The sequence below is a fragment of the Callithrix jacchus genome, chromosome 2 (assembly GCF_049354715.1).
Source record: "Callithrix jacchus isolate 240 chromosome 2, calJac240_pri, whole genome shotgun sequence".
Classification (NCBI taxonomy): domain Eukaryota; kingdom Metazoa; phylum Chordata; class Mammalia; order Primates; family Cebidae; genus Callithrix; species Callithrix jacchus.
The window spans coordinates 139,651,362-139,667,903 of NC_133503.1; the positions used below are offsets into that span (position 1 = coordinate 139,651,362).

Sequence of the window (16,542 nt, forward strand, 5' to 3'; positions counted from 1 at the left end):
CTTAGATACAAAATTTGGAGAAAAATCTTGGATAATTTCTAGTAGGACTGGGATGAACTAAAAAATTCAAGCGAGTGCAAGGAACTGTAGTTCAAGTTACTCAGGAGACTGAGGTGGGGAGAGTCACTTGAAACCAGGAGTTTGAGGCCAGCCTGGTATAGCAAGATCTTGTCTCTTTAAAAAATAAATTTATCTAGCCAGAGCAATCAGGCAAGAAAAAGAAATAAAGGGTATTCAAATAGGAAAGGTGGAAGCCAAATTGTCTCAATTTGCAGACAACATGATAGTATACCTAGAAGACCCCATCGCCTCAGCCCAACAACTCCTGAAACTGATAAGCAACTTCAGCAAACCCTCAGGATATAAAATCAATGTGCAAAAATCACAAGCATTCCTACACACCAATAACAGACTTAAAGAGAGCCAAATCAAGAATGAACTGCCATTCACAATTGCTACAAAAAGAATTAATACCTAGGAATACAACTCACAAGGAACATAAGGGACCTCTTCAAGGAAAACAACAAACCACTGCTCAATGAAATAAGAGAGGACACAAACAGATGGAGAAACATTCCATGTTCATGGTTAGGAAGAATTAATATCGTGAAAATGACTATACTGCCCAAAATAATTTACAGAATCAACGCTATCCCCATCAAGCTACCATTGACTTTCTTCACAGAACTGGAAAAAACCACCTTGAACTTCATATGGAACCAAAAGAGAGCCCACATGGCCAAGTCAATTCTAAGCAAAAAGAACACAGCGGGAGGCATCGCACTACCAGTCTTCAAACTATACTACAAGGCTACAGTAATCAAAACAGCATGGTACTGGTACCAAAACAGAGATATAGACCAATGGAACAGAACAGAGGCATCGGAGGCAACACAACATATCTACAACCATACAATCTTTGATAAACCTGACAAAAACAAGCAATGGGGAAAGGATTCCCTGTTTAATAAATGGTGTTGGGAAAACTGGCTAGCCATGTGCAGAAAGCAGAAACTGGACCCCTTCTTGACACCTTACACTAAAGTTAACTCCAGATGGATTAAAGACTTAAACATAAGACCTGGCACCATAAAAACCCCAGAAGAAAATCTAGGCAAAACCGTTCAGGACATAGGAGTAGGCAAGGACTTCATGAACAAAACACCAAAAGCATTGGCAACAAAAGCCAAAATAGACAAATGGGACCTAATCAAACTCCACAGCTTCTGCACGGCAAAAGAAACAGTCACTAGAGTGAATCAGCAACCAACAGAATGGGAAAAAATGTTTGCAGTCTACCCACCTGACAAAGGGCTGATATCCAGAATTTACAAAAAACTCAAACAGATTTACAGGAAAAAAACAAACAAGCCCATTCAAAAATGGGCAAAGGATATGAACAGACACTTTACAAAAGAAGACATATATGAGGCCAACAAACATAGGAAAAAATGGTCATCATCACTGGTCATCAGAGAGATGCAAATCAAAACCACATTGAGATACCATCTCACGCCAGTTAGAACGGCGATCATTAAAAAATCTGGAGACAACAGATGCTGGAGAGGATGTGGAGAAATAGGAACACTTTTACACTGCTGGTGGGAGTATAAATTAGTTCAACCATTGTGGAAGACAGTGTGGCGATTCCTCAAGGCCTTAGAAATAGAAATTCCATTTGACCCAGCAATCCCATTACTGGGTATATATCCAAAGGACTAGAAATCGTTCTACTATAAGGACACATGCACACAAATGTTGATTGCAGCACTGTTTACAATAGCAAAGACCTGGAACCAACCCAAATGCCCATCGATGATAGACTGGATTGGGAAAATGTGGCACATATACACCATGGTATATTATGCAGCAATCAAAAATGATGAGTTTGTGTCATTTGTAGGGACATGGATGAATCTGGAGAACATCATTCTCAGCAAACTGACACAAGAACAGAAAATGAAATGCCGCATATTCTCACTCACAGGGAGGTGATGAAAAATGAGAACACATGGACACAGGGAGGGGAATACTAAACACTGAGGTCTATTGGGGGGAATTGGGGAGGGAAAGCGGTGGGGGGGAGCTGGGGAGGGATAGCCTGGGGAGAAATGCCAAATGTGGGTGAAGGGGAGGAAGGCAGCAAAACACACTGCCATGTGGGTACCTATGCAACTGTCTTGCATGTTCTGCACATGTACCCCAAAACCTAAAATGCAATTAAAAAAAAAATGAATTTGGGGACGGATCCAAGATGGCTGATCACTAACATCCCGGGATTGCAGCTCTCAGGGAAGGCACGGAGAACTAGAGGATGCCACACTTTCAGACAAATTCTGGTCGCTCACGGAGCAGAAGATCCCCCAGTGGAGGAAACACATGGGTGGCCAGCGCGACTCTCGTGGCCGGCGCAGCAGTTCTGCGGGCACCTCAGCGCGGCAGCTCTCGGAGCAGAGTAAACAGGTTTGGAGGACCCACAAGGGCCCCCAGCACGACATCAGAGCCTGGCGCAGTGGCTGTGACGGCACCTCGGCGCGGCAGCGCTCAGCGCAGAGTAAACGGGACTGGTTCCCCTTCTGACCGAGGTTTGGAGCCCCGGGAAGGCAGAGTCGCCTACTGCAGACACAAGAAGGAAGCCATACAGGAGAATCCTGGGCAGAAAAGTACCATCAGTTTTAACGCTGCTGCTCTGGCCCTGGGAACTAACAACCTGGACATCCACTCAAGAGACCTAATCTGAAAGTTGGTAATTTCAAAGACGGCAGGAGGATAAATTTACAATGACGGGAAGAAACCTGCTAAAAAAGCTGAGAATATTCAAAGTCAGAATGCCTCTCCCTCTAAAGATGATCACAGTTCCACATCAACAATGGAACAAGGCTTGATGGAGAATGAGCGCATCCTGATGACAGAATCACTCTTCAAGGAATGGATAATAAGAAACTTCGGTGAGTTAAAAGAACATGTTGCAGCCCAATGTAAAGAAACTAGGAACTTTGAAGAAAGGTTTGATGAAATCCTATTGAGAATAGACAACTTAGAGAGGAGTATGAGTGAATTAATGGAACTGAAGAATACAATACAGGAACTCCGAGAAGTATGCACAGGTTTAAACACTCGAATTGTTCAAGCAGAAGAAAGGATATCAGAGGTCGAAATCCAACTTAATGAAATAAAACGTGAAGAAAAGATTAGAGAAAAAAGGATAAAAAGGAATGAGCAAAGTCTCCAAGAAATGTGGGACTATGTGAAAAGACCAAATTTACGTTTGAAAGGTGTACCTGAATGCTACAGAGAGAATGAATCCCAGCTGGAAAATACCCTTCAGGATATTATTCAGGAAAATTTTCCTAAACTAGCAAAGCAGGTCAACATTCAACCCCAGGTAATACAGAGAACACCACAAAGATATTCCTCAAGAAGAGCAATCCCAAGGCACATAATCGTTAGATTCACCAGGGTTGAAACGAAGGAGAAAATACTAAGGGCAGCCAGAGAGAAAGGTCAGGTTACCCACAAAGGGAAGCCTATCAGACTTACAGCAGATCTCTCAGCAGAAACTCTACAAGCCAGAAGAGAGTGGGGGCCAATATCAACATCCTCAAAGAACAGAACCTTCAGTCCAGAATTTCACATCCAGCCAAAATAAGCTTCACAACTGAAGGAAAAGTAAAATCTTTTATGAACAAGCAAGAACTCAGAGATTTTATTACCACCAGGCCTTCTTTACAAGAGCTTCTGAAAGAAGCATTACACACAGAAAGAAACAACCAGTATTAGCCTTTCTAAAAATACACCAAAAAGTAAAGAGCACCAACATAAAGAAGAATTTACATCAACAAATGGATAAAACAGCCAGTCAACATCAAATGGCAGTAACCCTAAATTTAAATCAACTAAATCCCCCAATCAAAAGACACAGCCAAAACCCAATGGCAGGTTACATCCAGACCCATTTCACATGCAAGGATGCACAAAGACTCAAAACAAAGGGATGGAGAAAGATTTACCAACCAAATGGAGAGCAAAAATAAATAAGTAAATAAATAACAGGAGTTGCAATTCTCGTATCGGATAAAATAGATTTTAAAGCAACAAAGATATAGTGGTAAAAGGATCAATGCAACAACAAGAGCTAATGATCCTAACACCCAGATACATAGAGACTTAGACTCAATGAGACAGAAAATTAATAAGGATATCAAGGACTCGAACTCAGATCCGGAACAAGTAAACTTAATAAATATTTATAGAGCTCTCCACTTCAAATACACAAAATATACATTCTTGTCAATACCACATCACACGTACCCATAGGTTTAAATGAAACAGTGATTGGCCATTATTAATACCCAATTTTTTTCAGAATAAAGCAATATTTCCATTTACTCTCCCTCTTTCTCTTCCTCTTTCTTCCTCTCCTTTACTTATTTTTTTTTTCTTTCCTTCTCTCAAAAAAAAGAAATCAACGTGTAAACCTCTAGATCCAGGTCGGCAATGTCTCTCTCATTGCTTGATTTCCTTCCTTCCCTTCCCTCCCTCCCATCCTCCCTCCCTCCCCCCTTCCTCCATTCCTTCCTTCCTTCATCCCTGCCTTCCTCCCTACCGTCCTCCTTCCCTCCCTTCCTGCCTTCCTCCCAAAAAAAAAAAATTAATTTAAAAGCAATAGGCCAGGAGCAGTGGCTTATACCTGTAATTCCAGCACTTTAGGAGGCTGAGGCAGGTAGACTGCTTGAGCTCAGAAGTTTGAGACTAGCTTTGGCAACATGGTGAAACCCAGTCTCTACCAAAAATAACAACAACAACAACAAATTAGCCAGGCATAGTGGTGTGCACCTGTAGTCCCAGCTACTTGGGAGGCTGAGGTGGGAGGATTGCTTAAGCCTGAGAGGTGGAGGTTGTAGCAAGCTGAGATTGTGCCACTGCACTCCAGCCTGGGCAACAGAGTGAGAACCTGTCTCAAGAAATAAAAATAAAAAAAAAAAGAAAAAGAAATATAATTTTAAAATTTTAAAAGTTCAGGTGATTTGAGATGAAAAATACTTTTTGAAGAGTTGGGACTGGATGGGAAAAGGGAATACTCTATAAAGTAATTTATTTTTTAAAGCATTGCACAGTTTATTTTTTAAAAAGACTTGTAATTCACATAACATACAATTCAACCACTTAAGGTGTACAACTCAATGTATTTTAAGATATTTCTCACAGATACATGCAAATCATCACCACATTCAAATGTGGAACACTTTCCTCACTTATACCCATTAGCTATCTCTTACTTAACCCCTTTCTTCCCCATCTCCCAGTCCCTAAGCAAGCACTAATCTACTTTGGTCTCTGTGGATTTCCTTATTTTAGACATTTCATATGAATGGAATCATATAGCATGTGATGTTTTGTAACTAGCTTCTTTCACTTGGCATAAGGTTTTCAAAATTCAACTATGTTGTGACACATATCAATAATGTATATTCCTTTATGGCTGAAAAACATTGCATTGTATTTCAATACTTCTGTTTCCTACTGTTGTCTAAGCTACAATGCAGCGGCACAATTGTAGCTCACTATAACCTCAAACTCCTGGGCTCAAGCAATCCTCCCCACTCAGCCTTCTGAGTAGCTGGGATTATAGATATGCACCAAGACATGTGACTAATTTAATGATTGGATGTAGAGACAGGGTCTTGCTATGTTGCACAGGCTGGTCTTGAACTCCTGGCCTCAACTGATCCTCCTGCCTCAGCCTCCCAAAGCACTGGTATTATAGACATGGGCCACCACCCCTGGCCTTTCAAGGCTTTTTAAAGGAAATTTTTTCTAACACATAAATGAATTTCCCTGTTTAGTAGGCTGGTCATAAAGAACAGAATTTAAGGAAAGCCTTGTTCAATTATTATGATTAATGCTATTTAAAAAGCCTGTATAGGCTGGGTTCGGTGGCTCATGCCTGTAATCCCAGCACTCTGGGAGGCTGGGGTGGGCAGATCACCTGAGGTCAGGAGTTCGAGACCAGCCTGGCCAATCTGGCGAAACCCCTTCTCTACTAAAAATACAAAAAATTAGCCAGGTGTGGTGGTGGGCACCTGTAATCCTAGCTACTCAGAAGGCTGAGGCAGGAGAATCACTTGAACTCGAAAGTCTAAGGTTGCAGTGAGCCAAGACTGTACCGTTGTACTCCAGCCTGGGAAACAAGAGTGAAACTCTGCCTCAAAAAAAATTTTCTTTTTAATTTTAAAAAGAAGAAAGCCTGTATTAATTCAAGAATACAGTCTGGAATCTAATTTTCATAAATTAATTTCTGATAATAGTTTTCACTAGCAATTTGCCTTCACTCAAAGAAATAAAAACACAAAATATATAGCTAAATTAACTCTCATGCACCATTAACCAGAAGTCTTTCCACAAAATTACCCTTTCTTCTGCATTTTCTTGGATTCACATAATGCTTACATTCACTCTCTTTACTCTGTTCTTTACTTTGAATTGTAAGAAACAACCTCATTTTGCATCATTTAAATTATCTTCAACCATTTTATTAATTCATTTACTCTAAAACATTTAACAGGTTATTAACACTGAAAAAAATACTTCCCTTCATAAATGTGACTTTGCAGGTTCAGGCGATCCATTAATTCTTAATGGAATTAAATTAACATTTAAAGTTTACCTTAATTATCTCAAACATGAATTGTTTAATGTTTCTTGCTGCTTCTTTTACTGTCACCACTATCTTAGTTAACTCTGATTCGTTTCAAATGCCTTAGACTATCATGAATGCTTACACAAAACTGAATCAGATATGCTGCTCAGTAAGTCAAAGGAGTGACTGAAAAGTGAGGCAGAACAGAAAACTATGAAGTCACAAAGTTGGAATGGCAGACTGAGAGGCAAAAGTGTAAGGAAGCTAAATATGTTTCTGTACTTCACAACCATTAGGATGGTTACTATCAAAACTTAAAACGTAACTTCTATTGGTGAGGATGTAGACAAACTGGAATGCTTGTACGCTGTTGAAAGGGATGTAAAATGATACAGCCCAATGGAAAAGAGTATAAAGGTTGCTTTCAAAGTTAAATATAGAATTAACAAAAAAAATCCAGGCTGGGTACAGTGACTCACACCTGTAATCCCAGCACTTTGGGAGGCCAAGGCAGGTAGATCATTTGAGGTCAGGAGTTTGAGACCAGCCTGGCCAACATGGCAAAATCCCACCTCTACTAAAAATACAAAAAAAATTAGCTGGGTGTGGTGGCAGATGCCTGTAATCCCAGCTACTTGGGAGGTTGAGGCAGAAGAATTGCTTGAACCTGAGGAACAGAGGTTATAGTGAGCCAAGATCACGCCACTGTACTCAACTCCAGCCTGGGTGACAGAGACACCATCTCAAAAAAACAAAAAAAATTAACGTGATCCACCAGTTCCACTTCTGGGCATATCCCCCAAAAGTAAAAAGCAGAGATTCAAAGAGGTATTTATACAACTACGTTTATACCAGCATTACTCCTAACAGCCAAAAGGTGGAAGCAACTCAAGTGTCCACTGATGATAAAGGAATAAACAAAACGTGATATGCACACACAATGGAATATTATTCAGCCTTGAAAATGAAGAACACTCTGACATATGCTGCAACATAAATGAACTGTGAAAACATTATGCTAAATGAAATAAAATGGTCATCAAAAAAAAAATACTGTATGATTCCACTTACACGAGGAGTCAAATTCACAGAGAGAAGATGTAGGAAAGTGGTTGGCAAAAGGCTAGGGGGTGGAAGGAATGGAAAGTTAGTGTTTAATGGGCATAGAATTTCGGTTTTTAACAAGATGAAGAGTTCGCAAGGGGTGCAATGCAGACCTGGAAGTTACCAGGGAGTGACCAGGCCAGACGGGACAGGGCTGGGGCTCTCAGGACAGGTGTTGGGTGTTTGTAGCTTTTATCTTGTTTTTTTTGTTTTTTTTTTTTTTTTTTTGTTTTTTTGCCAGACTAGGGGACAATCATTTATTGTGGGATGTCTTAATCATCCTAAAAAAGAATGCAGTAGCTCATGCCTATGATCCCAGCACTTTGGGAGACCAAGGTGGGAGGACTGCATCAGCTCAGGAGTTTGAGATCAGACTTGGCAACACAGCAAAACCCCATCTCTAAATTAATTTTGAAAAAGATTAATTAATCCATTCTGTGGATGCATGGTAATGATGACAGCATGAGAACGTGTACATGTGAATGTTCTTAATGCCACTGAACTGTACACTTAAAAATGAATTAAGATGGTGGCTCGTGCCTGTAATCCCAGCACTTTGGGAGGCCAAGGTGGGTGGATTGCTTGAGGCTGAGTTCAAGACCAGCCTGGCCAACAAGGTAAACCTGTGACTCTACCAAAAAGACAAAAATTAGCCAGGCATGGTGGTGCACACCTATAGTCCCAGCTACAGGAGGCTGAGGCAGGAGAATCACTTAAACCTGAGAGGTGGAGGTTGTGGTGAGCTGAGATCCCATTACTGCACTCCACCCTGGGTGACAGAGTGAGAGCCTGTCTCAAAAACAAAACAAAACAAAAATAGAGAGATGGTAATTTTTATGTTACATGTATTTTAGCACAATTTTATTTTATTATTTTATTTTTTTGAGACAGAGTCTTGCTCCGTTGCCTAGACTGGAGTTCAGTGGCTCAATCTCAGCTCACTGCAACCTCCGCCTCCTGGGTTCAAGCAGTTCTCTTGTCTCTATCTCCCAAGTAGCTGGAACTACAGATGCCTGCCACAATGCCTGGCTAATTTTTCTATTTTCAGTAGAGACACGGTTTTACCTTGTTGGTCAGGCTGGTCTCAAACTCCTGAACTCAGGTGATCCGCCCGTCTTGGCCTCCCAAAGTGTTGGGATTACAGGTGTGAGCCCCAACGCCAAAGAAAACAAGTATGTCCCTTCTACCTTCTCTATCAACCAGAAAACACCTGCCAAAGTGTTTGAAAAATTAATCCGAAAGTAGATTAAGCAGCTTACAGGTACAAGTGTAAGCAGATTTCTCTCATTGCTGGTTATACTGACTCCCTTGGGGCCTGGGCCACAGGGGCTGAGCAATCACAAGGCCCCAAATTATATTTGGTAGAAGTTACTTAGAAAATGAACTGTTCAAATCCTAATAATCACTAAGAGAAGAAATAATGATCTCCTAAAAGAAACAAGAAGTGAAAGCCAAGTAAGACAAAGTACCAAGAATTAAAAAAAAAAAAAAAAAAAAAAAAAAAACGAACCTCTTCCATTGTTTCCTCAATCTGAGCAGAAACAGGTTCCGGAGATCTGAGACCAACAGGTACAAACACTGGAGCTTTGTTTACTTCTTCAGGAGCAAGATGATAGCTTTCTTCTTCATAGTCAGACTCGAAATCATCAGCATCATCTTCTTCTTCCTGGGAAGCCCGAAGAGTCACCAGCATGGCCTTGGGAGCTCTAGGTTCCTTCTTAGAGTTCTTACCCCGAACTCGTTTAGATCCACGACCTCTGGTGACATTTGGTTTGATCTTTCTAGGCATCCTCCTTTCACCATGATTTCTCTCATACTCTGATGCAGAAGAGATAGTGGCTTTCCCATCTGGGGCAATTTTTGAGTAATTTGATTCTTTTAACGGTTGTGGACAGCTAGATGTTTAATCAAAATAACAATAAGGTCATATGCACACAAGGATAATTTTAATGAAAACCAAACTTTTAGAGTGAAATTCCAGTTCCAGTCATTAAAATGAAAATTCCCACCACTCATTCTTTTAAAATCTTATGCTGTGAAAATAAAAAGGAATTAACTACTACTTAGTTTATAATTCAGAGTTAATTCTTAGTTATCTACCTACAAATTTTTCATAGTAAGTTTTTAATTCTGGGTCATTCTTTCCTGTAATATGAACGTGAAATAAAATAAACACAAAACTGAAAATGATTAGAAGAAAAAGAACTAAAAGACACAGAACTGGCAGGATGCAGTGGCTCATGCCTGTAATCCCAGCACTTTGGGAGGCTGAGAAAGGCAGATCACTTGAGGTCAGGAGTTCGAGACAAGCCTGGCCAACACAGTGAAACCCCATCTCTACTAAAAACACAAAAATTAGCTTGTTGTGGTGATGCACGCCTGTAATCCCAGCTACTCGGGAGGCTGAGGCAGGAGAATCGCTTGTACCCAGGAGGTAAAGGTTGCAGTGAGCTGCCATTGTACTCCACCCTGGGCGACAAGAGTAAGTGAAACTCTGTCTCAAAAAAAAAAAAAAGACACAGAACAAATAAATACAGAATATGAGATCAAAAAGTAATATTTGTTTATTCTATTGGGTAAACAGATTAGGTTAAAAGAAAAAGGCAGCAGAAACCCACTAGAGCAGTGCTAATTTCTACAACTTAAGTTTCTTTCCATTTTCTTTAACAACTACAGCAGTAGGGTATTCTTCATTTGTGTCTGTGACTCCATTTGAATGAGCACTCTAATTACTTAGCTAATACATACCCCTCTTTGGTCAAGTTTCTACCCAAGTCTAACAGACTCAATATCCAGAAATTTCATTCTACCAGTAAGTTAAGGTAAAAGTTAAGTGATTTTTATTTCCTATTGTGAAAGTTTTTGTAAATAAAATGTTACCTTGTTAGTTTATTGAGCTGCTCTTGAACAACTGAAGATACTGAATTATCTCCTACAGTTTCCTCTCCAACCCTTCTTGATGGTCCAACTTCTAATTCAGCATCTAGTTTTGCCAAAGCAGACTCTTTAGAACCTACATAATCTTTTCTTGCTGAAACCTCCAGAGATGTCAGCAGCTCAGTTTTTTCCTTAAATGTAAGAAGAAATTAGCTAGTATTACTACAGAAAAAAATCTCTATGTTAATTTGGCTTGGCACTTGGGCCAAAACCTCTAAGTTTACACATATATACAAGCAATCAGTCACTTTTTACAATACTAGAGAGTCAGTCACTTTTCATAATGGTTACAGCAAAAAAGTCAAAATTATATTTTACTCATGCTCTTCATGACCTTGACAAAATAGACCTCATTGAGAAAAAAAAATTTTTTTTTGCCCAAACTTACTTTTAGAAGGAACTGGGTGTTGGAATCTCCTTTCTGCAGCAAATGATCTTCTGGCTTGCCTGCCTTGCTCTGATCTGTTGCACCTTTTTCTAAAACTGGTTCCTCTTTCTTGCTTTGTGCTCTTGCCAAATTTGGCTTAGCCTTTTGAAATTTCCTTCTTGTCATTTGTACTGGACTAGGAACATACGGTTTATTTTCATGGCTAGAATGAAGTGCAATCATGTTGAAGAACAAAAATCAGAATTTCTTGTTGATAAAATAGCTGTTACATCAATTTTGTATATAAATAAATTCTATATTCAAAGGACTATAAATAAATTGGTGATGAAATCAAGCATGTAAAGTGAAATCACACATTGCTGATATGAAAGGAAGAATTTACAAAGCTTTTATAGCTTCCGTTTTCTATACAGCTTGAGGAGGTTTTACATTTATATTAATCTTTTTAAACTTTCATTTATTTATTCTATTATGTGATTTCATGCTACTTTAATTTTCAGAGAAATCACAAGATACCAAAAAAATGCCAGTAGCTGAAGATGGATTTTACAATGGCACTTTAAACAAATGCCTTCAACTGGGCTCCAAAGCATGAACAGATATATGACAGTTATAACCAACTTGGTCCTTCTAGTTCAAGAGTAGGCTTGAAGGCTAGAGTCTATTCTCCCACCACATGTCTGAAATCTCATGAAAAAGGGTTTACTGACAGCCAATATAATAATGTTCTCAATATAATCTGTTGATATCTGCCAAATCAGAAAAAGACAATGTTTTAGCATTCAATAGGTAGCCACAGCTCCCAAGGTAACCTCAATAGCTATCTAAAGGTTTCCTAGAAAATATTTTAGCAACCGGCAAGGATCTAAATTAGGAAGTTTAAAAACTAATACAAATCTGGGTATTTATAAAGAATGACTGAGTATACAAGTACCTGTCATGAGTTCTCTGAAAGATCTGCATTAAAAACTAACCTTTTCATTTATTTGTTCTTTCTAAAATCGGGAATCCACCCTTGAGAGATTAAAAATGAATCTTTTTTTTTCTTTTAGCAGGGCTAACTCATAGGCAGTGTGCCTAGAGTCAGCCAAAAGTAATCTTAAGCAATATTTCTAAATAAATTACCTAGGAGTACTTAGCACATTTCCAAATGTGCTAACCCTCCTACATTTTTCTGGCAGTAAACAACACAGAAGTTCACAGGAAGTTCTAACAAGGTTACAATGCTGGCTCATGTAGACTAATGTATTCGGTAAAACAATCGTATTTAAGTATAAGCTATTTACAATCAAGTATGATTCTGCAGAGGTAGTTAAGAATAATATATAAATAAGCCCAATGTGCTACTGAAGTCAAAAGGGACAACAAAATGCCGAACCTGGCCGAGTGCAGTGGCTCACACCTGTGATCTTGGAAACAAAAGTAATCCAGGCTGGGGGAAGTGGGTCACGCCTGTAATCCCAGCACTTTGGGAGACCGAGGCAGGTGGATCACTTGAGGTCAGGAGTTTGAGACCAACCTGGCCAACATGGTGAAACACCACCTCTAGTAAAAATACAAAAATTAGCTGGCGGAAGCATGAGAACTGCTTGAACCTGAGAGGTGGAGGCTGCAGTGAGCCAAGATTATGCCACTGCAGTCCAGCCTGGGCAATAAGAGCAAAACTCTGAAAACAAAACAAAAACAACCACAAGCTGCCAAACCTAAGAATAAGCTAACTTAAAAACGATACAGAGAGGGGGGAGGACTCAAGATGGCGCTGTGAGAACAACCCAGGATTGGAGTTCTCGTTGTGTCTGCGGAGAGGTGAGTCTGAGCTGCATTTCCAGACTGATCTTTGTTGCTCATGGAACGGGGAAATTCCCAAGTGAAGAGGAGACGCGGGACGCCAGGCAGATATTCCGCCTGGTGAAGCCGGCAGCCGGGGTGGCGGCGGCCGGCCCTACCCAGCGCTCCCCACAGGGTGCACTTGTCTGGGTGCCCCGTTGAACCGGCAACTGGAGACGTGAGAGGGCTGGACTTGAGACTGAGCTAGACTTGAACAGTGGGCCAGCCCAGGGGATTGCAGGAACAGAGCGTCAGGATTGGCCCAGTGGGACGAACAAAACCGCGATTTCAAACAAGCCCCGTGCAGACGGCCTGAGACGCTCTGAGGGGGAGGGGCGGCCACCATTACCGAGATAACCCGCCCCAACTGAGATACACGCCCATTGCTGACGCAGCCAGCCGTTGCCGAGGCAACCTGTCCCTACTGAGATACACGCCCACTGCTGGCGCAGCCAGCCGTTGCCGAGGCAACCCGTCCCTACTGAGATACACGCCCACTGCTGACGCAGCCTGCCGTCGCCGAGGCAACCCGCTACAACAGAGAGACTGCTGCAGGGCGTGGCGGAGAACAGCAGAACAGCGGAGCCAGGGCGAGCCTCACAACAGCAGGGCAGAGCCTCGGCAGGCAAACAGTGGCTAGTCTGCATCCTAGCTGGGCAGGACCTTAACGGACATCCAAAAATAAAGCCCAAACCCCTCAACACAGCATTTGAGAAAAAAAAGGGTTTTTTTAATGAGCTCTGTTGCAGCAGAATCAAACATAGCAGCCTAACAGCCCTGAATGAACAACACAGCTCACAGCTCAGCAATTAAACCCCTATAAAGTACAAACTGTCTCCTCAAGCAGCTCCCTGACCCCTCTATATCCAAAAGACTGACATTACGCAGGCACCATCCTGGGACAAAGATAGCAGAAAAAGAAACTGGTAGCATCCCTCGCTGTGCCACAGCTGCTAGAGGTGCACCCCAGACAAGAAGGGTCTGGAGCGGACCTCAGCACTCGTACAGCGAAGGGGCTAGACTGGTAGAAGGAAAACCAAGCAACAGAAATACTTCATCATCAACATTCAGGGTGTCCACTCAGAGACCCAATCGAAAAGTCAGCAACTACGCAGACGACCAGCGGACAAATCCGCAAAGATGGGAAGAAACCAGCGCAAAAAGGAGGAAAACACCCGAAACCAGAACACCTCGCCTCCTAGAAAGGACCAAAACTCCTCACCAGCAAGGGAACAAAGCTGGACGGAGAATGACTGTGACGAAATGACGGAATTAGACTTCAGAAGATGGATAATGAGAAACTTTGGTGAGCTAAAAGATCATGTATTAAATCAATGCAAAGAAACTAAGAACCTTGAGAAAAGATTTGAAAAAAGATTTGAGGAAATGATAACAAGAATGGATAACTTAGAGAGGAATATGAATGAATTAAAGGAGCTGAGAAACACAATACGAGAACTTCGCGAAGCATGCACAAGTTTCAATAGCCGAATTGACCAAGCAGAAGAAAGAATATCTGAAGTCGAAGACCAACTCAATGAAATAAAACGAGAAACCAAGATTAGAGAAAAAAACGCAAAAAGGAATGAACAAAGTCTCCAAGAAATGGGGGACTATGTGAAAAGACCTAACCTACGTTTGATAAGTGTACCAGAAGGGGACGAAGAGAATGAATCCAAGCTGGAAAATACTCTTCAGGACATCATCCAGGAAAATTTCCCCCACCTAGCAAGACAGGCCAACACTCAATTGCAGGAAATTCAGAGAACACCACAAAGATATTCCGCAAGAAGAGCAACCCCAAGGCACATAATCGTCAGATTCAATAGGGTTGAAATAAAGGAGAGAATACTAAGGGCAGCCAGAGAGAAAGGTCGGGTCACCCACAAAGGGAAGCCCATCAGACTCACAGCAGATCTCTCGGCAGAAACACTACAAGCCAGAAGAGAGTGGGGGCCAATATTCAACATTCTTAAAGAAAAGAACTTTCAACCCAGAATTTCATATCCAGCCAAACTGAGCTTCAGAAGTGAAGGAAAAATAAAATCCTTTGCGAACAAGCAAGTACTCAGAGATTTTGTCACCACCAGGCCTGCTTTACAAGAGCTCCTAAAAGAGGCACTACACATAGAAAGGATCAACCAGTACCAGCCATTCCAAAATCACACTGAATGCTAAAGAGCATCAACATAATGAAGAATCTACAACAACTAACAGGCAAAACAGCCACTTAGCATCAAAATGGCAGTATCAAATTCACACATAACAATATTAACCCTAAATGTAAATGGACTAAATGCACCAATCAAAAGACACAGACTGGCAAATTGGATAAAAAGCCAAAACCCATCAGTGTGCTGTATCCAGGAAACCCATCTCACATGCAAGGATACACAAAGGCTCAAAATAAAGGGATGGAGGAAGATTTACCAAGCAAATGGAAAGCAAAAAAAAGCAGGAGTTGCAATTCTCATCTCCGATAAAATAGACTTTAAAGAAACAAAGATCAAAAGAGACAAAGAAGGCCATTACATAATGGTAAAAGGATCGATACAACAAGAAGAGCTAACGATCCTAAACATATATGGACCCAATGCAGGAGCACCCAGATACATAAGGCAAGTTCTTAAGGACTTACAAAAGGACTTAGACTCTCACACAATAATAGTGGGAGACTTTAACACTCCACTGTCAATACTAGACAGATCTACCAGACAAAAAATCAACAAGGATATCCAGGGCTTGAACTCAGACCTGGAGCAAGCAAACCTGATAGACATTTACAGAACTCTCCACCCCAAATCCACAGAATACACATTCTTCTCAGCACCACATCACACCTACTCTAAAATTGACCACATAATTGGAAGTAAAGCACTGCTCAACAAATGCAAAACAACTGAAATCATAACAAACAGCCTCTCAGACCATAGTGCAATCAAGTTAGAACTCAGAATTCAGAAACAGACCCAGAACTGCACAGCTTCATGGAAACTGAACAACTGGCTCTTGAATGTTGACTGGGTAAACAACGAAATGAAGGCAGAAATAAAGAAGTTCTTCGAAACCAATGAGAACGAAGACACAACGTGCCAGAACCTCTGGGACACATTTAAAGCAGTCTCTAGAGGAAAGTATATAGCAATAAGTGCCCATATGAGGAGAATGGAGAGATCCAAAATTGACACCCTATCGTCAAAATTGAAAGAGCTAGAGGACCAAGACCAAAAAAACTCAAAACCCAGCAGAAGACAAGAAATAACTAAGATCAGAGCTGAGCTGAAGGAGATTGAGACACGAAAAACCCTTCAAAAAATCAATAAATCCAAGAGCTGGTTTTTTGAAAAGATCAACAAAATAGACAGACCACTAGCCAGATTGATTAAAAATAAAAGAGAGAACAATCAAATAGATGCAATAAAAAATGATAAAGGGGAAATCACCACAGATTCCACAGAAATTCAAACCATCATCAGAGAATATTACAAACAACTCTATGCGCATAAACTAGTAAACCTGGAAGAAATGGAAAAATTCCTGGATTCCTGTGTCCTCCCAAGCCTAAACCAGGAGGAAGCTGAAACTATGAATAGACCAATAACAAGGTCTGAAGTTGAGGCAGCAATTAAGAGCCTACCACACAAAA

The 16,542-nt window shown here is 40.9% G+C and overlaps 1 protein-coding gene across 14 annotated transcripts in view; it reads right to left on the reverse strand.

The window, feature by feature from the left end:
- BDP1 (BDP1 general transcription factor IIIB subunit) overlaps window positions 1–16,542 on the reverse strand; it is a 131,228-nt gene that overhangs the window by 36,368 nt on the left and 78,318 nt on the right. For all 14 annotated transcript variants that reach the window (XR_013532285.1, XR_013532286.1, XR_004739867.3 and 11 more), the window contains 3 exons: window positions 11,070–11,271; window positions 10,625–10,812; window positions 9,255–9,639 (listed from right to left, as the gene is read on the reverse strand). Coding sequence is in view for 11 of the 14 variants with exons in the window: in XM_078365371.1 (XP_078221497.1) it covers window positions 9,255–9,639; window positions 10,625–10,812; window positions 11,070–11,271 (775 nt within the window). In the remaining 3 variants the exon portion in view is untranslated. The remainder of the gene's footprint in view (window positions 1–9,254; window positions 9,640–10,624; window positions 10,813–11,069; window positions 11,272–16,542) is intronic.